Source organism: Grammomys surdaster, unplaced genomic scaffold (assembly GCF_004785775.1).
Source record: "Grammomys surdaster isolate TR1022 unplaced genomic scaffold, NIH_TR_1.0 721, whole genome shotgun sequence".
Taxonomy (NCBI): domain Eukaryota; kingdom Metazoa; phylum Chordata; class Mammalia; order Rodentia; family Muridae; genus Grammomys; species Grammomys surdaster.
This window is the reverse complement of record NW_021605140.1, coordinates 2,505,761-2,528,805: the sequence shown is the minus strand read 5'-3', so window position 1 is coordinate 2,528,805 and position 23,045 is coordinate 2,505,761. Positions and strand designations below refer to the sequence as shown.

At 46.0% G+C, this 23,045-nt stretch overlaps 1 protein-coding gene across 1 annotated transcript in view; it reads left to right on the top strand.

Moving 5' to 3' along the window:
• The first annotated feature begins 2,380 nt into the window (after window positions 1-2,380).
• The window catches only part of Ttc9 (tetratricopeptide repeat domain 9), a 37,083-nt gene continuing 16,418 nt past the window's right edge, over window positions 2,381-23,045 (top strand). The window contains exon 1 of the mRNA XM_028782159.1: window positions 2,381-2,933. Coding sequence (XP_028637992.1) covers window positions 2,531-2,933 — 403 coding nt within the window. The 5' untranslated portion in view covers window positions 2,381-2,530. The remainder of the gene's footprint in view (window positions 2,934-23,045) is intronic.

Sequence of the window (23,045 nt, the reverse complement as noted above, 5' to 3'; positions counted from 1 at the left end):
GTCGCATATATGCTCAAGCTCCGCCCAGTGGGGAATGTAGACTCCCCCGGGTTGCCTTCAGATCAAGATAAAAGGATCAAGTCAGGCTCCTTGACTCTGCCTTCAGCAGCCTGACTACCTACATTGCCATCATGTTTCCCACCATGATGATAATAGACTAAACCTCTGAAACTGTAAGCCAGCATCAATTAGACCTTTTACTTTACAAGAGTTGCCATGGTCATGGCACCTCTTCACAGCAATAGAACCCCTAAGACACATGATATTCAAAATTGGAGTAACTACACATTTCACTAGACTGTTATGAAGGTTAAATGAATTATATGCAAAGTGTTTAATCCAGCGCCTGGCACGTTGTAAGCACCAGGTATGTGATACCTAGTATTATTCACCTCATTTAGTATTATCTATAATAGTGTATAATGTAATATAAAAACCTGTCTGGATACAAAAACAACTTGCTTTGTACCTTAAGGCACACACATACAATAGACTATTATATAGCCATGAAAATAAGGCAGAGGGGCCCATCTCAGCTGTAGAGCCCTTGCCTGCATGGATCCCCAGGTTCAATCCCCAGAACTGCAAGAGGGAAGCAGTAAAAGAATATTTAATCTCATGAAACATGAACGTTTAAAAAGAAGGAAACAAATTGTAAACATTGTCCCGTACCACTTATATTTGTTAAGCAGAAATACAAACTTTGGAGTCTCCAGGTGCTTCTATGTATAAGTCGGGTTTTTTTTTTGTTGTTGTTGACAGTTTTCTGTTCTTTCCTAAACTTCTAGTGCAGAACAGCAGGTGTTTCTGATAGCCATACTATTGCTGTCAATCTTGTTAAAGTGCGACTTCTGGGTCAGTGGGCTGGCAATCTTGCACATGGAGCACTTCCCACGGGCTCATCAGTGATGCTGATACTGCCAGTCCAAGGCCTGAGTAGGAAGCTTTTCCAGCAGTCTCTACGCTTGTCTTGGAGCTCCGGAAGCACGGGCTGCTGGATCCGAGGCTGAGGTTCTGATTTAGACAGTCTGGATTATGACCTTAGAGTCTGCATATAATAATTTCCAGAAGATGTTGATGCTGCAGATCCGGGAACCACCCTTTGAAAATCACAACATTAGAGCTTCTCTCTCTCTCTCTCTCTCTCTCTCTCTCTCTCTCTCTCTCTCTCTCTCTCTCTTTCTCCCTTCCTCCCTCTCTCTCTCTTCACCACTAAAAATGTATCTATCCTCTTCATTGACTATAAATTCAAAGCCATAGGTTTCACCCAGAAATCCCTGGAATTCCTTCTAGACATCTCTCTCACACAGAAGGCCATAGAGTCAAACCATTAGGCCATCAGGCCTTGACTACACCTGAAGTGTCAAACATCACCGCGTCATGAGCTTACCTAGCTTTGGCTGATATGTTACACCATCTCATGCCCATCCTTCAGGGTCTTTAAATGTTGTTAGCCCCATAAGGCCTCCCCAGATCTCCACAGCACTTCCTGTGATTGCTAGTGGGGATCGTATCTTCCAGCAGTAAACTGGGTTCTTTTGAGGTGCAGGGGTGGAGTGGAGGTGGGGGGAGTAACTTGCCTATTTACATGTGCTTGTGTGGCTCAGCTAATCTCCAGCATACAGCTGACACTTTCACTGACAGAGTGAAAGAATGGAGGAAGGAGCCTCCCCAGGAAGGGCACGGAACTGTCCAGTAATGGAAACTGGAACCCTGTGCCCGCCAAGCCTGATGACCAACAGTAACAGGTGTTTCCATTTCCACTTCTGTGATTCATTCTGCATAGCTGCGCACGCACATAGCGTAAGCACACACAGTCTCCCGGAATACAACGCCAGGCACGCAGACGTACAGCCAGTGTCCTGGGCGCCTGGGAGACACACCTCAGCGACAACCTGGATTCACAAAAGGGAGGCCCTGCCACCTAAAATAGTAATGTCTCACTGCAACCAAAACAAGCAATGGTTCCTGCTTGTTTTCCTTGCTCCCTGGCGCACCTTTCTCTTTAGTCCTAAAGAAAGCCATTGAGGTGACCCCCCCGCCCGGCCCGCCCAGTCCTCCCCATACACACGCACCCCTCCCCCACAGCTTCTTTCGGCCACGGCGCGTCTCCGAAGCCTGGATGAATGGGAACCAGGGGGCCCTCTTTGTCGCTAATCCTCCCCTCCTTTGAGCAAACCCAGCTTCTTCCGGGTCAGCGACAATCACCACCAACCACCCAGTCGGGCCCGCTGTCCCCTGCACCACGGCCAGGCTCGCACAGGGTCCGGTAGCCCGCGGGGGCAGGTTGCGGGAGCAGAAAAGGGCGGGGACGAGGGCGGGCGCCGAGGGAGCGGGGGGAGGGAGCTGGGAGGGGAGCGATCGCAGAAGGAGGGAGCAGCCTCGGGCGGCTGGAGTCGAGGATGGGAGTGCGGGGCGAGCGCGCTGCGCCCAGGGTCACGGCCGCGGCGGAGTCTGCGGGGCGCGAAGCCAGCGCCCGGCGCTTTTAAAGCCCGGATCGCGGCGCGCTCCAGGCGCGGGCGGCGGCCGGATGGAGAGGAAGGGCTTGGCGGCCCGAGCCTCGGGGAACCCTAGCCCGCCCGCGCTGGGTGAGGGACCGCGGCCCGTGCCGCCACCGTGCGTCCCGAGCGGCGGAGGAGCCCCGGAGCGGAGCCAGGCTGGAGCGGCGGCCGAGCCCGCGGAGCTTATCCGGCGCGCGCACGAGTTCAAGAGCCAAGGGGCGCAGTGCTACAAGGACAAGAAATTCCGCGAAGCCATCGGCAAATACCACCGGGCGTTGCTGGAGCTGAAGGGGTTGCTGCCGCCCCCGGGGGAGCGGGAGCGGGACGCACGGCCAGCCTCCCCGGCAGGGGTGCCCAAAGCCAGCCGCCTCTCGGAGGAGCAGAGCAAGACAGTTGAAGCCATTGAGATCGACTGTTACAACAGCCTGGCAGGTAAGCCGCGCCCCGCCGCACCCCCTCCCCTCCTTCTCGGGACCTCCAGGGGCCCCGCCCGGCCACGCGTCCGGTCCCCAGCTTTCCCGACCTAGTCTCTCTGGGTCCCAGAGCGCCGTTGAGGCACACCGCGGTGCAGACTCCCTCCCGTGACAGCGGTGCTCTGGGGAGGAGACCTGGGAGGGAGGCGCTTGAGAAAAAGTGTGACTTTCAAGATGATGCCTTCCAAGGCCGTAGTCATCTCGAGTCTCTTCCCTTGCAAACATGGTAAATCTTGCCTATAAAAGACTGGGCAGACAGGGGGCGACCCAGCGGATCTGTCAGCAACTGCTACTGCTCACTTGAGCTCAAAATGAAGAGATAGCACCCAGGTGTGCCCCACAAGCCATGGGTTCTAAGGACAGCCCATGCACCTGTCTGTCCCACTCCAGTGTCACTGGCTCCAAAGTTGACCTGTGTCTTCCCTTAAGTAAGCATCCAGGTGGAAACAGGCCTTCCCCTCAAGTTCTCCTGCCCCAGTAGGAAAGAGAATTTTTTTTCAGGTTGTCCTCAGCATCCTGAGTAAAATGGATTCCAAAATGCCACTTTCTTCTCTCAGGGTCTTGCTGGTTGTTCCAGCAGTCTCAAGGCTCTGAGTCCATGGTTGGTCCTTAGCCCCACTGAATTCTTAGCCTCCTGACTATGGCTCTTTTGTTCGGCTGAAGGTGTATGTTCCACGGTGTGCACTTTAGGGATGAGGTTAAAGTGTGTGTGTGTGTGTGTGTGTGTGTTATAGAAAACTTAAAGTCTGTTAAAAAAAAAAAAAAGGAAAACTCTGAGGCTTTTGAAGGACTTCCTGTGAAGTGTGGCAAACAGTGTCTAAACCACCCTCTCCTCTTCACCCACCCAGTGTGTAGGGTTTTGGGCATAGTCAAACTTCTCTGTTAGAAAAGAAGGTGTTTCTTCATTTCTAACCTTGGAAGGTGCTTGAACTAACTATGGCCTGTTAGGGGCCAGGTAATGGGGGGGGTGTGATGGATATATCTGGAGGTTGAAAGACTGCAACCTATGGTCCATTCAGAAATGTAGATCTGCTGTGCTCCCTTTGGGCACTGAGCACCAGCCCCCCTCTGCCTTCACATTCTGCCATGTTTGAGGTCATCTTTCAGCAAGTGCTCTACCCCTGTGCTACCACGCCCCCACCAGGGGTCATCTTTACTAGGTGAAACGCAGCCTGGGAAGACACTGTATACATTGTAAAGTAGCTTACAAATGTAAAGAATTAATACCAAGGGCAGTTACAAAGATGGTGACATTGGTCCTAGTATTGCAAATAATGGCACCAGAGAAAATAATGGCACAGAAGGATGGAATATGTGAATCCATAAAAGGATACTTGACTCCTCTGGGTTCCTGTAAGTATTTGGCTGCTGCCCTGATGAACAGTTAAAGGGTAGAGCCTGTGTGGGTGGAGGAAGAGGCACTCTGGCTGGCTAATGCAGTGATTTTGGAGTGGTAATGGAGCCTGCTTCCAGTATTATCCGTGGGTACTCTAGGACTACATTTACTCCATGGTTCTGGCTACCAGCCCATAAGTAGCTAGGACTGCCTGCCATCCGCCCCACAAATGGCTACATTTCCATGGTGAAACCCAAAGTATGTCCTTGGTCAGGCCTGCCCAGTCAGAGAAGGACGGAGGCGTGGTCAATCTCCGATTCTGCCCCCACCACACAAACACTTGGGAAAACTTCACCGGTGACAAAGTGGAAATAAACCCAGAGGACTTTCCCTCCTGCTGCCTGCTCTGGGGCTCATCACTTATGAATATTAATAATGTGGCATATGTGTTGTTAGGTACCTTGTGTGCACTTTTGCTTTTTTTGAGACATGGTTCACTCTGTAGCCCTGACTGGCCTGGAACTATGTAGACCAAGCCAGACTCGAACTCAGATATTCACCTCAGAGCACTGAGATTAAGGGCATGCATTACCATGTCCAGCTTATACTAATCTCTTTATTTTTTTTTTTTAAAAAAAAGTATAAGAAATCTGAAAGAAATATGGCCATTCACCTCACAGAGGAGTGTCCCAAGACTCCAAAGCCATCTGTCTCCAAAGGCAATGCCCTGCCCATCACAGCTTGATGCAGAAAATCAGCATCATCTGGACCACTTCTGCTACCAGATACCCAGACTCAGATGAGCTCTCAAACCCCACATTTCAAAATTCTTTGGGGAGCCCGCAGCTGTGGTAATCAGGAAGAAAAAACATACAGTACCTTGATTCAAGGCTCTGAGAGGACCGCCTGATGCCTTTAGGTCTCACATAGCAGTGTGAGAGGTGACCAGCTGGTCAGTTCTGACAAAGTTAAAGTCCACACCCTGTGTGGAATATTCAGCATGTGACAGGAAGGCTCCACACAGAAATCACTTTGGTGACAAGTTTGACATTGCTGTCCTTTGGGTCGATAGGTGAAATCAGTTACTAGTCTCCCAGAAGTCCCACCTAGTACCAGATCATCCTTTCTCATGGGATTATCAAAGTAGTAGATACTTATATAGATGTTTTCTTCTAGAAAACAGCAAAAACATTTAGAGACGTGCAGAATGACCTCTAAGAGAGATTCTAAAGAGATCCGTGTTTAGCCTGGTTGTGCGCACACTTTTAATCCCAGCATTCGGGAGCCAGAGGCAGGAAGATCTCTGAGTCCAAAGCCAGCCTGGTCTGTAGAGTAAATTCCAGGATAGCTAGAACCACATAGAGAAACCCTGTCTCAAAAAAACAAAAAAGTAATTTGTGTTGAATGTGTGCTTGATATGGTGGTGTTGTTGTTGTTGGTAGTGGTAAGGGTGGTGTGTGTGTGCATGTGTGTGTGTGTGTTTACAAAGCAAGAGTCCTTGTCCTCCTATATCTGCAGTCACATATCCTGATTTTAACTTACATTGTGTCAAAAGCATTTATACATGTCATTAAAATATTTCATGAAGATTATTTTAAATGCAAAATTAAAAAAAAATTAAGTGTGCCTGGAATGGGAACACATGTCTTTAATCCCAGCATTTGAGAGGCAGGGGTAGGCAGATGTCTGTAAGTTTGGGGCCAGCCTGGTCTACAGGGTGAGTTCTAGGACAGCCAAGACTACATAAAGAAACCCTGTCTCAAAAACCTTAAAAAATATATATAAGCATGCATTTTCAGTTATGTTTGGATAGACAGGAAAGAAGAAGGGCTTATGCTGTTCTAGTTAGGGCTAGCACAGTCCAACCTGGCCCGTGAGATGGCCTCTCCCCTGAGTGCTGGCTAACAGGAAAGAGGCAGGCAAGAGCAGATTCATCCTGACAGGAAAGCAGCTGACTTCCGTTGGGGTTTTGTTGACACCTGGGCAGCCTGGTGATATGGTTCTTACAGAGCTTTCTTTCCACATAGAGCTATAGGTAGAGATAGAGGCCTGGTATTGGGAAAGAACTTAGAATAGCCCAGAAATACCTAGAGAATTAGGCTGTCTTACTAAGGGCCGCTATGCTCCAAACATGAGACTGATGTGAGGCTTCTAGGGAAAACATAAGCTCATGAGCCCTCCTGCCCTATTAATGAACCCCCTCCAAATAATATCCAGGGGGCTTCTAGGAAGCAGTAGGGGGTATTAGTCTAACACCCATCTGAATGGTCCTGGGAGCCCAAGAAGGGTGTGCAGACAGTTTGCAAATGGCGCCAGGCTATTGTCCCTTCCGATCAGATTTCATTTTTTTTTTTTCAGGAGGTCTCTGGCTAGCTGTGAAAAACTAAAAGATGGGATTTTTGCATGACTCATTTTCTGGGAGATTAAAGGGAATAGTACTTTCTTCTTTCAGAATTTTGATAGACAAGACAGTCTAACCTGCCCAGGAAGACTGAGGAATCTGCACCTTACTGGCCACAGAGCAAGCATGCGCTTAACTGATGAGTGGGTCTTGTTGACCCCGAACAAGACACATGATTCTCCTGAGGCCTTGATAACTTTGAAGGGTAGAACATTCCCTCTCAGGGCTCTGGGGGCTGAGTTAAGGGTGTGGATATAAAGATGCACCCCACATTGCTTTGTTGCTGTTTTTATATTTAAATGGCAGTAGTGGGGATAGGTGCCATTGGATCCAAAGGCGAGGAACGTGTGCTCTGATTCTCCTCATGACCTGCAACAAACACCACTTTGTTCCATTGCCATTTCCTATCTATCTAGAGCTATGTTTGGGAGATTTCTTTTGTCTTACTAAAGGATAGACAGTATCAGATTGATTTCAGCTGAAGCCCCCAATATAAAAGTATGACAAGGCCTTAGGAACAGGTTCAGACCAAGAGAAATCCTGGAATAGTATCCTCTGAAACTAGCTTCATTGGTCTTAATAGACATGTCTTGAACTCATAGGTCAGGACTGGTCAAAATCTTAAGAGCTGTTGTAGTTTTTTGTCAGATTGACACGAGCCAGGATCATTTGGAAAGAGGGAACTTCAGTTAAACAAATGCCCCCCATCAGATTGGCCTATAGGCAAACCTATGGGGTGTCTTCTTTATATGACTGATGTGGGAAGGCCTAGCCCATACTGGTCCTGGGTATATAAGAAAGCAGGCTGAACAAACCACACAGAGCAAGCCGGTAAGCAACGCTCCTTCATGGCCTTCGATTCAGGTCCTGCCTCCAGATTCCTGCTTGAACTCCTGCCCTGACTTCCTTTCACAGTGGACTGTGATTAGGATGAGTTGGCCCAAATGAACCCTCTTTTGGCTTGCTTTTGGCTGCCAACCCCAAGTGGCAGTTAGTTGTGGTTCTCTGTCACAGCCATACTAAGGCCTCAGAACCTAACTAAGACAAGAACCTAGCACAGCATGGAAATATGAACCTTGTTCAAAAACAGGGAAATCATATCCCTAAAGATCCCAAAACATAAAACTCTTACCTGGGACATAACTGCAACCCAGTACTTAGAAGGCTAAAGCAAGAGAGTCATGAATTTAAGACTAGCCATCCTGGTCTACATAGTGAGTTTAAGACCAGGCAGCCTGGTCTACATGGTGAGTTCAGGGCCATATGGTCTACATAGTGAACTCAAGCTGGACTGTCTCAAAAACAACCCAACCAGAATGAAGCAAAAGATAAAACTTTTCCTTTTTTTTTTTTCATGGTTGCTTTATCTTAACATGGTGGATTTATTTTTTAAATTTGCTATTCAATGTCATTACAAGTAAAGAAAGTCAAAATTTTATATTGGAATGAACTTTACTATTCATCTGTGTTTTGTACAATGCCAGTTTTAAATGAGAATATGACGATTTAACTTGCATGTGGAATCAAAAATTACACAATTCATATTTTGTAGTTCCTACATGCATACATAATGTATGCCTACTGGAACAGGCTACACAGACGAACTGTTTTTATTTAACTTCTTTATATGCATGTTTTATGTGCAGATGCCATATGCACACTTTCTACAGGGCTTTCTGATAAATGAGGCGAGAGGAAGAAGCCATGGGTCACCCTATTCTTTCCTTTGTGCTAGTTCTAGCATAAGTGATTGGCTTATGCCAGAGAACCAACAGAAATAAGGGATATGACTGGGTTCTATGGGATATTTGTGTTACTTAGGCCCTCCCACCCCCAAATTTGAATAAGTTTCTGGTTTAAGAGTGGCCTCTTGGGTCCACTAATGTGTTCACTTCATTATAGATGTGACACTTTTACCTACTCTCATTGAACTCTGTATCATGGATCCGCCATAAGTCTGTGCTTGCGGGATATTGTGAATTCAAACGTGAACGGGGGTTCAAAGAACAGTACTGTGCTTATCTTACACACACGTTATATGCTGTCATCGGGCTTCACCTACGGCAACAGAAGAATATAAAAACAAACCCTGAATGCTTCCGAGCAAGGGCCCAAGGCAGCTTCATAAGTGGTTTGTCTTTGAAGTCAACCCTAAATGAGTCTGGGGGAGAGGACTGAATGGATACATCTAAGTATACAAAACTGGGTATATGGGTATAGACTCTGAGATGAGGTCTAAAAAGAAAGGATGTTCAGCAAAAAGTATGGCAGAACCAGACAGCCTAGCAGAGAGGTGCAGGAATCACAAACACAAAAACGGAAAGATGAAGAGGAGTTCAAAGACTAGGGACAAGCAATTGCCTGGTGGCCGGAAGATGAGATTCATGGTGAGAAATGGTGAAAGGAGAGGGAGGGGAGGAAGACTCAAAGCTGCTGGAACCTGGTGCTGTGGCCTAGGTAGTGTATTAAACAATACATCATGAAGTTCTTCTAAATGTAGTTTCTAAACCATCTCTCAAGGGAAGGTGAGAGAGTAAATGCATAAAACACGTTCAGGGAAGACGCTGGGAAGAGCAGTCTGGCCTTGGGCTCTCAGCAGAGTCACTAAGGTGGACGCTTACTCTCCCCCCAAGGGGTGTGTATCAGGTAGCCTCTAGCTAGAAACTCTGGAGGGTATCTAAAAATCAGGTTCCCTACAGCCGAAATGCTCAAGAATAACTGTGAAAGACGTAAAGGTCTGACCTGCTGCACAGACAGGAAGAAACACCAGAATCCGGAAGAGCCTAAAGTCGCTCCAGGAATGTTATGGTTAGGCACCAGCTCCACGTAGGACAACCTGTCTGCCCTGTACTCACTCTCACTAGGCTCTTCCAAATAGTGAGGATGGAAACTGGATGTCTCAACCAGGCAACCCAACACTTCTTGATTCCCTTTGGAGACTGATGTACCTTTGAAACAGTTTTGTTTTTTGTTTTTTGTTTTCTGTTTTTTCGAGACAGGGTTTCTCTGTATAGCCCTGGCTGTCCTGGAACTCACTCTGTAGACCAGGCTGGCCTCGAACTCAGAAATATGCCTGCCTCTGTCTCCCAAGTGCTGGGATTAAAGGCATGGGCCACCACTGCCCGGCTCCTGAAACAGTTTTATATTTCTTCTCAGATAATAACTGTGGCTTAGTCTCAATCACAACACAGTAACATGTACCCTATCCCAGACAAGGACATCAGACATAAAAAAAAAAAAAAACCATAGATGGAGGTGAAGGGCTGGCTCAGCTGTCAAGAGCATGTCCTATTTTTAAAGAAGATCTGAGTTTGGTTCCCAGCACCATTTTGGGTGGCTCACAACTGCTTATAACTTCAACTCTGCAGGGTTGAATCTGACATCTCCGACCTCTCTGGGCTCCTATACTGTGTGCACATACCCACGCAGAGACACATAATTAAACAATAATAAAAATAAATCTTTAAAAAAATGTCATAAAAGAGTTGAGTTTTTCTGATGAGGTCTACATGGACTTAAAATTGCTCATAGCAATGTAGGGTTCATTACCTCTTGTATATTTTGTTCACATATATTTTCATAATATCATTGAAGAAGAACCATACCATGTTCAATAGGACCCAAACCAATAGTTCTCATCTAAAAATAATAATAAGCGTTAAGTGTTGAGGAGAGTTGACTTAAGCCAGAGAAGCTTAGTTAGAATATGTCCAGGCAATCTCTCCATCCATCCATCCATCCATCATCCATCCATCCATCCATATTCCTGCCAAAGGGACTTTAAAAATATATTATTTATTTATGCTCCCAAATGACAGGCAGAATTTACAGAGGATACTTGGGGAACAGGTTTCTCATCTATAATGCTTCCATTGTAAGACACAAATATAAATTAGTATTAACTAGCCGGCTCAAGAATTGTGTAAGATAACATTTTATGATTGCAGATTGGTATATGAATTTTCTGGTCAGCATCACAAATTTTCCATTTGGCTTAGTCAGTCATTTCCAGTGATAGGGAAAGTCATCTTAAATGAGGCTTGTAGCAACCACCACCAGCACAACAACCACCATGCTAATAACAGTAACCAGTGGTAAAGGCAAAGAAGAGTCACATGGGCCCAATGCCTGGCACATAGTAGGTCCACAAATGTTTTGGGGAAGACTGAAATGCTTATGTCTTACATATCTGTCTTGCGCGTTAAGGAACCAAATTACCCAACTGTTCACTTACTGTTTGTTGGGTACCCGCTATGTGGTAGATCTTGGGCTTAAGGGTCTGCTGCAATCAATATGAAGTAAAGCTTCTTCTTTCAATGAACTCATATATGTATTCCACTTTGATCTGTACAGCTTTATAAGACAGAAAACTCAAGCTTGGAATAGTTCAATCATTTTCCCTTGGCCACATAGCGGTACATACTAAATTGGAACTTATCTGTAATCCTAAAGCCTGCCATTTTAGCCATTTCATGACACATGGCTTCAGTACTAAAATGGCTCTTCTTGGAATTTCCATCAGTCCATCTGTTTTCCTCTTTTGCGACAACACAGACGACATCACATTGGCCTTAGAAAAGATAAGCTTTGACGTTTCTAGGGCAAGCTCCCATGCCCATCCTTTAGTCATTTCTCCTGGAACTTAAGCACTATGCTTGCGCCTCGTGGGATCCCATTTCATGCTGGTCCTGAGAGATGACAGGGAGAGTCCTGGCTTCTGTGGCCAAGCAGAGCTGGTGTGTTAGTGACTTTTCAGGCTGTGACAGAGTACATGGCAGAAACAAATTAAGAAAGGAAGGACTGAGCAGGGCTCACAGTCCATCACAGCTAGGAAGGCACGGCTACAGGAGTGCTTTGTGGCTGAGGCACTGAGAGCCTGCAGTGACTGGTTAGAGGACCCGCTGTTAGGAAGAATGCTCAGACAGGATGTAGGGCTATAGCTCATAAGCCCTGTTCTTGCTGCCCTGTGTCTGCTTCCAACCTCCTCAAACAGAGACAACCAAGAAAAGACAAACTGTTCAAACGATTGAGCTTGTGGGAACATTCCCATTGAAACCATAAAGCCTAAAACCCTCCCGTGTCAGTGGAAAGGTGACCTGGGTTTGTGCAATCAGAGAAGACTAAGTCTGGATGTGAAACCGGTTGATGAGCATAGAGACTCCGAAGCCCACCCTGCACCGTCCTCTTGGCTTCCTGCCTGTTCTGGGGCATGTGGCTCCAGCCACAAGTTTTGAGAACTTTAAGTGGACAAGCAAAGAATAGGTGATCACTTCAGATGCAGAAGAAAGCACCTGCTGGCAAAGGTGCAGGGTGTGTTCTCCGAGGGCAGAAATGTCACTTGCTTTCTTTATACACCCCCATCTTTAGGAGTACAAGCAGAAGCCTGGTGTGATGAGGAGGCCTGGGCTGTCGATTCTGTCTCCTATTTCCAGTGCACCTTGAACCAAGGAACCTTACCTTTTGAGTTATGGATTTCTAGTTTATAAAAAACAAGGGCTGGATTCTGGAATCTCTAAAGCCCCCTTCCAGTCTCTTAAAGATAAATTTCTACGTCCTTCTCTTCTGAACTGTAGGCCATTTCACAGAACGACATACTTCTGTGTGTTCTCACATGACCAGTCTCCAAAAATTCATTATGCAAAAAGGCACAATGCAGAACAGCATTTAATATGACCTCCTCTATTAGAATATTCAAGAGACAATGACAGTGTTAAGTTTGAGATCATGTGAAATCGTAGCAAAGCAGTGAATGGTCGCCTTTGTAAAAAGGTTAAGGAATTTCAAACAGAGGACAGACAGACAAGGAACTCAGCTTTTTATATAAAATCTCTCTTATTGGCTTTTCTAACTTCATGCTTCATAACTTTTTTAAAAAGAAAAATGATGGCATTAGTTTTCTAGGTAGAGAAATTATGAGATTTTGTTTTGTTTTCCTTACATTTACCCTAAGGTAACCCAACATACAAACACATTTTCCCATATTACTCTGAGAATCAGCTATGTCTTGTCATTGTCAGACAGTGACATCAAAGATGTCAAACAAATTATCCCAGAGCCCATATTTTCTCTTTATGTCCCTGGTAGGATGTAGTCTACATACAAAGCTCAATACAGGTGGCATGGTACCCCACAGAATAGGGAGATGCCACACATTTGCGTCAATTTGGGTCTGGTGGGCTAAGACAGGGAAGAGGAGGGTCAGGGCTTGTGACGTAAGTTGGTCCTGAATGTTACTGCTCTATCATTTAGGAAGGGGTGGGGTGACCATTTAGGATTCTTGTCTGGGAAATCTTGCCCACTGCTGGCTTCAGCAGAGCAGCAAGATCACCAGAAGGAAGCCTGCTCATTCGTCTGATCTTTACTGGACACCTGCTGTGGCTCTTCACCACCCAAACTTGAACCACTCTGTTCTCAGAATGTCATGTGGGGGCCAGCCTTTGAGACCAGGCTCTGCTGAAAACCAGTCAACTTCAGGGAGAGGCTCAGTTTCCCTATACATAGAAACAGCAGGTAATTTCTAAGTCCCCTTTCAGGAGCACCAAACTACTAGGATTTTAAGGGCTTTTAGCCATTTTTCCTAGCTTATTCTCTATCTCTGGGAATGTCCAAAGCTGGGGAGGCAAATGGGAGACAAGCTCTCCTTTATTCTGGCTTACTCATCCATGCTGACAGCTACTCATTCAAAGGGCTTGGCTGAGATGGCCAGGCAACCCTTGCAACTCGGGGAGAGGCCAAGGGACTTCATTGTCTCTCAGGCTGTTAGGGATGGACATGGGAATTCTGAGAGGATTGTGGGTTGGGTAGGAGTTAAAGCCAATTTAAACTTCTCTGTGGATCCTGGCATCCACTGGTGACCCAAAAGAACACATATCGATGCTATATCTGCTGTGATTAGTCAAAAAGTACTGATTTTTGACTCTAACTGCACAGTCATTCAGCACTAGAAATTACCCCAAGGGGGCAGGGAAAGAAACAAAAAGCTTTAGAGACAGGCTGGCAAGGGCAAGAGTTTTGGGGAATAGACGTCCACCAAATTCTAGCATCTTACAAAGAAGCCACCCTTGGCATAAGGCTGAATAATAGCCTTGGGGAGTCTGAAAGTTCTGGTCATACTAAGTCAAAACTGAGAACTTTTCTCTAAGGGATCTGTCACCTCCAGATTGTAGAGAACACAGAAGTGTTAGATACGTGAGTGGACTCTTCTCTGACACCTCTACAGGGATATCTGTGTGCCCATATGTGCACATAGAGGAGGAAGGAAGAGATGAGACACAGAGGAAAGCCTCATTGCACAGCAGAACCCCAGAAATGCACAGGGTGGTATAATGGAGGAAGACCTTTGCTTAGTGTAAGGATCTGGACTTGAATTAACTCCAGACAGATCCCAACCCTGTGAACTACTTTGTTCCTTAACACACAGAGATGTGTACCGCATAGGAATGCCATATGATTAAGGGGTACAGGCACACATACCCAGCACAGTGCTAGAAGATGATTTAAGTGACAGCTGTGTGCAGAGGTGGTTATATCAATGACAGCAGAGAGAGGCATATGGGTGGAGATGAGGAGGGTGTGGCAAAGGAGGCTCTGTGAACACGGGAAAGATACAGGTGAGTGCTAAGGGCAAAGGAAGGGTCATAGGTCACGGGCATCTCACCCCCACTAAGCAGCCACAGGCTAGGATAGGTGAACAAGATGTATCCAACACCTTAGGTGTAGATGTGGGGAGGCTGAGTGAAGGAAAAGTTGACCAGATGTTCTCTAGAGAATCAACTGAATTATATCAGGACCTCTTTTCCTAGACCCAAGGGTTAAGAACCTGTGCCCTGTCCCAACTTCTCAGGATTAAGGGATCCATTCAGGAAACATAGAAACTGCTTGGTAGGCACCGGAAAAAAAAAATGGTTCGATGGACAAAATACTTGCTACACAAGCTTGAATCCCAGAGTTCAGATCCCCAGCACTCACATAAATTCTGGGCAGGAATGGTGGCATACCTGTAAGCCCAGGACTTGGGAGGTGAAGACAAAATATTCCCAGAGCAAGACTCCTACTTAAACTAGCTGAATCATGAACTCTTGGGTCAAGGTAGAGGCCTTGCCTTAATGTATATGGTGGACAGAGACAGGAGACCACAAAGTCAACCTCTGGCCTCCATAACCCATGTATGTAAAACACACATACACACACACACACACATACCACATATAGCCAAAAATAAAAAGTGAAAGAAACTGCTGGAGTCTTGACAGCCATGGGCTCCAGGCTGACACTGTGTACGTGAATGAGGCTCAGTTAGATGTGTCAGAATGTGTCTGTCCTCCACGTTCCATTCTCTGCCCTGGGGTTCCCCAGGTTCTTTCCTTGAACTGACGCAGCAGGGAAAGAACTACAAGCCAGGGAGTAGGTACTCTCACAAACCAGACCTGTCACAAATGAGAAGATACATGCTGTGCTCATTCAGGTCCCTGTAGGTCCCTTAGAGTTCAACAAGAAAGAGAATGGGTTGATGGAGTGGGATCGGGCAGGTGCCACGGGAGAAGCCACGAGACAGATGCTGCCCATTTTCTATGGTGTCATGCAGGTGCCTAGGGCCCAGAGCTCCTAGGCTGAGGATGGAAACAGCTCTGGCTTGGCTGGGTATCTCACGAGTGAGAGGATGGTGGTGTGGAAATCCCTGTGGATTTCTCTCAGGTGTTCCAAGAGCAGAATGTCCCCAGTCCTCTCTACTCCAGAGAAGCCCAAGGCCCAGAGAGCACTGTCCATGTGGCTACCCTTCTCTCTTTAACAGAATGTAGACCAGAGTTTGGTTTTTTTCCCAGTGGTTTGTCTTAATGGTTTTTAGTTACAAAATAAAACATTGTAGCAATCAAAGTTGTTGAAAGTAAAAGAAGCTATGACAATCAATAAACAAGCAAATGAATAAAAATAGTCGTCAGTCATATCATAATTTGCCTTTCTCCAGTTTGTGAAGGAATGAAGTTGGTATGCTTTGGCTCTTGCAGCCCCACAGGGTGCTGCTCCGTCCCCCTCAGTGTGACCAATGGCAGCCCAGTTCTCTCTGCCACCTCCTTTCGAACCACTACAACAGTCTGTTAATTCAGGTTTTTACCAGAGGTGACGGGATACACAAGGAGAAAGTCTTGTTAAAGCTTACCAACCATCGCACTATTAGGAATTAATCAGTAGACCCTTACTTTCTGGAAGGTTCTTTCTGTCTTCCATGGTTATCACGCTTTTCCCTCATGTCCATGTCTTAGCCTTCCCTGACTCCTGTCATTACATATGCAAAGTGATTTGGCTGGATTTTATCCACTTGAAATTTATCCAGTCCCCACCTCCGAGCTTCCCCACACTCATCTGAAGCAGCTGTTAAAGGTAATCTGATGGGTGTGGGGTGGATAGTTCCTTGCTTGGGAGTGGGGGGACTGTTTTTTTTTAAGTCATTCAGTGTGCAAATGTTTGCACTCTCCATTTTTCCATCAGTATTTTCCATTGAGCATAGTTTAGCCATTAAATTTTATTATTCTGTACTAGGTTCCAGTTGCAGTAGCCGTTATTCATTTACTACTGGTCGGGGTTTTGTTTGGTTGACAATCTGCTCTGATACCGTGCTGCCAGCAAGGGGGTGGGTGGCTCTTCCTGTTACAATTGTGCCTGTTAACCCACCCCAAGTGTCTGATGACATGGTGGAAGGCTAGTGGGAAAGTCGGTAGATGCAGAAGAGATGCCACTGGGGTTACAAAGGATGGCAGGAAGGTTTCCAGAACAGAAAGGTTCGGTTTGTTGTTGTTTTGTCTGTCTTAGTTACTGTTCTATGACTGTGAGGTGACACCATGACCAAGGAAACTCTTATAAAGACAATATTTAATCGGAGCTGTCTTACAGTTTCAGAGGATTAGTCTTTTATTATCATGGTGGGAAGCATGGCTGCATACACACAGGCATGGTGCTGGAGCTGAGAATTTTACATCCTGGTCTGAAGGCAGCAGGCAGAGAGCAAAAGCTTCTTCCCTTTCTGTTGGCTGCTGCGGGAAGGCAGGTGGGTCTTCTGACCTCAGGTGATATGAGCCTATGGGGGACATTCTCATCCAAACCTCCACAATAGCCGAAGGGAACAGGATGAGACTTTGACTTCTGATTTCTCTCCATCCCTGGCTTACGGCCAGACTGAAGTATGTTCTCAGACACAGCTGATGAGGGAAAGATGGCAGCATGTGGGTTTATCCTGAGTACTTGTGGTGATTGTGCCTGTCATCACATAGCAACAGCCAAACTGACATTCCCAGAGACCCTCCTTCCAGACAGAAGAGTGGGTATTAATAAAGACTCAGTACCTGCAACCCGTCATCCTTCACCCCTTTACTGCCTTCTGTATCACACCAATATCAAGAGTGAGTTTTGGGCCGGGCGGTGGTGGTGCACGCCTTTAAGCCCAGCACTTGGGAGGCAGAGGCAGGTGGATTTCTGAGTTTGAGGCGAGCCTGGTCTACAGAGTCAGTTCCAGGACAGCCAGGGCTACACAGAGAAACTCTGTCTCGAAAAAAAAAAGAGTGAGTTTTGGGGACCATGGCTATAATAACTTGAAAGAGAGCTGCCATCACAGCCTGGTAGGGCCTTCCTTCATGGAAGTGGCACAAGACATGCACCAAAGGCTGGACTGACCTCGGGACTCAGTTTTACAGCTCTTTTCAGTGGGTTCCGATATCCCATAAATAACTGTTAACATAATTCAGCTTAGAGGATACAAAACTGCCTTTTCACCTTGGCCCCTTTACCTGCTCTTTAATGGCTACCCCATCATCCCCCAAATCTTCATGGGGGGGTCAATTCGATTAGGGGGAGCCCTAGCAGATGGCAAAAATCTACAGATCTTCAAGTCCCTTATACAATGTGGTGTCATATTTGCCTGTAACCTGCATACATCCTCCTGTGTACTTTACATCATCTCTGGATTACTCACGTGACCTAAAAACTGCATTTGCTATCTGAACAGCTGTCATAAACGCTGTCTTAGGGGATGACAAGAAAAAGCCTGCTCAATACAGATGCAGCCTTTTCTCTCTTTTTCCCCCCCAAATATGTTTGACTGACAGTTGGTTGGATCTGCATACACATGCAGATTTGCAATGTGAAGGGATTGGTTGCCAGCAGGGTGGAGATGAATAAAACCTTGTAGAAAAGCAGTATCTTTTGAGTGCTTTCCCATGAGAGCGGGTCCATATTGAGTAGCTTTACCAAGGGCATCTGTTGGGGATCCACAGTGACAGTGAGAGGTATCATGAAGCACCCCAGGACTGGGACATCCAGCTGGAGGCTTCAGAGATGGGAAATGGCAGGCTGGTAACAGTAAAGGGGGTACTTTCCAAAGAGAGCATCGCAGAAACAAGGAAAACAAAAGAAAACACTGGGCAGGATATTTGTCGACTCTAGTGGGAGCCTGTGGTCAGTAAAAGGAGGAGGTCCAGAATTTGTAGTGACGGAATAAAGATTTACCCCCCACCCCGAGATAAATCTGCCAAGGGCATCCTGAATGTGGGAGCGGCAGGTGAGTGGGAGACTCCTCTGTCTGGTTGTCAGGAAGGGGGCATATTTCTGAGAACAAAGACACAGCTACTTGGAGGGTACTGGCTCCCATCTGGCCATCCTCCTGCTCACAATCATTTCCCAGTCTCTAATCTTGGAAGACACCTTTGGAGAATAGTGTCCTGTGGGTGTGACTCGGGAGTAAGTTATCCCAACTGTCTCCCTAGTAATTGGGTGCAGGGCTTAAAAGGTCACTTAGAGGAGCCACAGGCAGTTGATGGCTACTGAGAGAGAAAGTCACCTTTCTTTAGAAGTGTGGCCACTGCGAGGTTGTCCATACCCCAATTGATGACTCCACACCCATGAGCACACAGGCAGCACTCGGTGGGCTGGGAAGGGGATATAGGACTGAGGGGTGGGTGTGATCAAGATACATTGTATACATGCATGAAACGTTCATGGAACAAATAAAAAAAAACCTTGAGTTCTTTTTATTCGCAACAATTAAAAAGGAAAAAGTCACTTGGCTCCCAGAGCCCCAGCTCTGGAAGCAGAGCCAATGATACTGTTAGGCTACACTAAGTGAGACCGTCATGACAGGTACTGAGTGAGGAATTTAAAATGCCTTAGAGATGCTTGTCTGGAAGAGCAAAGAGACGTATACAGTAACCACCTGAAGACAGGGGTGTCTTCTGACTTAGGATGTGGCTATGTGAAGTACATTGTTAGTAACTGAAAGAATCCACTTGATGACCACATCTGTAGTCATGATTTCATTGGAAAGAGATGCCTCCAACACATATTACACCAGCCCTATCAATAGGCAAGAGAGTGTGTTATAATTGGTAGACTTTTTAAAAGTCATACTTTCTCAGTAAGCCATTAATAGAAATGAAGGAGAAAGGGTACCCGATCATTAAAAAGCCATCTATAAAAAACTAAAACTCACTTTGCACTTAGTAGCAAGAGACTGAAGGGATGTTCTTCCTAATGGCCTAGGTATTGAATTTTTGGGTGTCTGTTCACGAGAAATAAAGGTAGAAATAGCTATTCTTATCAACTTTACCCATAATAACTCATGATTCATAAACCTTGTGATAGCAAAACTATTCAGTACCTTAATTTTAATAGCGTGTAAATAGATAGCTCAGGTATCTCACTGTGATTAACAGTGGCACACCCACACTGTACAATACTATTCACAAATGAGACAGAGCAAACTGTTGAGACATGTGACAGCTTGGATCTCAAGGAAATTGTGTTGGCTAAAGATAATTCTAAACCATTTCATACCATATTATTCCCTCTTCTGCCCCCCTTTCTTTCTGTTGTTTAGTTAGTTTGCTTTATAAGAGAGGATTTCTCTATGTAGCCTGAGCTGCCTTTGAACTCACTGTGTTTTCCTGTGAATCCACAGTCCTACCACTAAATCCCTAATACTAGGGCTATGATGTGCACCACCATGCCCAGCCCATATAACAATTTTGAAATAACATTTAAAGCATGGAGAACAGATTGACAGCTGGCTGCTGGAGAGAGAGAGGGCAGGAGGAAGGTTGATGTGTTTATAAAAGATAGGAAGGCCTGGCTTCCAATCCTGGACTGACGATGGCCTAACTGTAACCCTGATTCCAGCACTTCACTTGGTGGCCTTGAGCAAGCGACTTAACTACCTGGTGCCTCCAATTCCTGATCTGAAATATGGACAAAATGCTAGACCACGCTTTGGAGGCGGTTGTCAAGAGTAACTCGGGTTAGTGCTTAGAAAGCAGGTCTAGCTGTTTGTACTTACTCCAGATTCCCCACACTTGTGCTGATAGCATTCCTGAGAGGTATCTGGGCACTGGCCACTGATGCACAGCTGGATTCTTCTGATCTCACCACACAGCATCTTGTCTTGCCCCTTCTCTATCCTCCTGTTCAGGTTCCCTCATTCCAGCAAGACATCTCAAGTCACCAAGAGAAATAGTCAGGATGTCAGGATGTCACACTGTCTGTCTGAGAACACATGTTTGTCTATACATGCAAATATCCCAGCTCTAGACCTTGGCCATCTGACATCTCTGCCCTTTGGCTAGTCCTGGGGTACCTAATGACTGTCCTGGGATTAACAGAGGCATGATTCTTAAGAAACACGCATCTGGGGCCTGGAAAGATGGAGCACTACCTGCTCTTCCGGAGAACTCAAGTTTAGTTTCTTGCACCCATGTAGGTAGATTACAGTTGCTTGCAATTCCAGGTCCAAGTGATCCAATGCCTTTTTCTGACTTCCCAAAGTACCTGCACACATATGGTGTACACACATAGGATAATAAATCTTTAAAAAAAACACACACACAGATTTGTAATCTCAGTTATTCAGGAGGCTGAGGCAGAAGGGATCACAGGTTCAAGGTAAACCTGGGTAATTTAGTGAGATTGCATCTGGAAATAAAGATTAAAAATGAGAACAATGTTAGTGTGGATATAGGGAGGGAGGGGACACTCTTTCACTGCTGGTGGGAGTGAAAACTGGTGCGACCACTATGGAAATCAGTGTTGAAGGTTCCACAAAAAGCTAGAAATAGATCTCCTACAGGATCTAACTATACCACTAAGTAGAGCTTACCCTATAATGAGGCAACACTTCCTACTAGATACCACAGGCTACCAGATAAAAAAAATCCCAGCTCCAGGAATGGAGTGACCTCTTTTGAAGTTGTTGGCCAGTGGGGTACAATGTACCCCCTGAAATATCATAGAGTATTGTAGCTAGCCAGTCTTTGGCTGCATAGAGGGTTCTTTTTTCTTCCCCCTTTCTCCACTCTTCCCACCCTTTGAACTCCCTAATACTAGAAAGGAGAGGGGAAAGGAGGTGACATTATCACTAGACTACTTCCTGCTGATTAGGGCATTGAGTTCCTTGAGGCAACTTTGATCTTAGCCAGCAGGATATCTAATTTCTTCTTTCCACATGATTACTTAAACCATGACCAACGGCAACTAACATCAACTAACCAAAACCCACCAACAACAACCAACAATCCACATGTGCTTCCCAGGGCCCTAGAATCTCTATACTCTCAGAAAAGTCCTCAGAATTCCCAGTATCACACAATCTGAGAAACTATCTGCCACCGGAAAAATTACACCCTTGCTAGAGGACCAGGTAAACCGTAGTCAGCTGCTGTGGGCTGTCTGAAGCAGCCCCATATCCCACACCTGGGATTAAAGTGAAAACATATTTTATAAAATTTCTATGTTTTTCAAAGAAACCAAAACTCCAAAATTGTCACTAAAGACTATTGTCATGGCTCTTGGTTCCCACTCTCCAGAATTTGCTATTAAGACCTTGTTACTGAATACAGCGGTGATTTGAATCATAGAACGTGGAAACATCAAGCTGGTACTCACCTGCAAAGTTCATACATACTGGCTAGTTCTTTATAGTTCTGGAAGGTGTTGTGCACACTACCAGAAGAGTAACCATCAGTCTCACCCAGATGTAAACCTGAAAGCTAGACTGATGACCAGCCTGGCAAGATACACTCGCAGGTTCCATGATGGCAAGGATGCCCTGGGAGGGAGGAACCAGCCATTTTCTGAGCTGACTAAAAGCCTGCTCCACAAGGTGAAATCCATTCCTGGCACTTTATCTGGGTCAAGAACCTGTGGCTAAACATGTCATCTGCCCCAGGGGAGTATCTACTACTACTATCCGGCTAAAACAGACACAGCATTAAGGCAGCTCCTGATAATTTCTAACCATATCCACAGACTGCTGCATCTCCCAGTTCTCATCAGAGGCGTGTCTTTATGTCGTAGACAGTGAGAAGCCCGAGACCACAGCTGCTCAAGATGCAGAGAATGAAATCCTGAGGAATACTCAGCCCTAAATGAGACGTCTATAACCTCTCTTCCCAATGCTTGTATTCCCTCTCCTCCCAGGGCTCACGGATCATTGTGGAAGAGCGGATCAGAAAGATTTTTGTAAAAGGCAGAGGTGGCGCGGCTCACTATAAGGAAACTATTTTCCAGACACAGCAGGGCAGCGACACACATACACTCATGGTGATTTCGACAGCCTACCGGAGAGATGTGCAAACTCAAGTCAGACGAAACCCCAGCATGGAGAGAGGTGCTGGGCTGTAAAGTCTCACCTCTAACTGAGAAGCTATTGGAAAATGATAGCTGCTGGGAGAGAGAGAATCAGTTTTCTTTAAGGGCGTGGCCACAAGTAGACTGACTGTATGGGAGTGAGTGGACCGTTACATAATCTAGAGTCTATGGGCGACACAAATTGAACTTGGTGGATTAAAAAAGAGAGACACAAAGGTGGGTGACTGGGTAAGTGGGTGTACCTATGTGATGAATCTGGGGAACAGGGGTGAATATTAACACAATTCATTGAATGAACATCTCAAAAAACTAATAAAAGATCAGAAAAATAAATAAATTAAAGGAGGGCAGTCACATGGCTCGGAAGTAAAGCACTTTCTTAGCATGGCTGAGGTTCAGTTCCCAGTAATGCAAAACTCAATGTCAAAAGGGAAGGATGCCTCTCCAGTGCTAGAGTGTGGGGGTACACAACAAAAGGTCCCTACAGTCTTCGGGATCCAGTGTGTGGTACAGGGATCCCCATGTTAAATAAACCTCTGTGGGTGATTTTAAGAGAAACACTCTCAAGACTGAGTTTCTCTAGATCTCAGAACTAGCACATGAGTGACATTTCCCACCCTGTTAACAAGCCTGCAAGGAAAACCACACACAGCTAACCTCCTGTTAACAAGCCTGCAAGGAAAACCAGCCACCAACCACAACTAACCTCC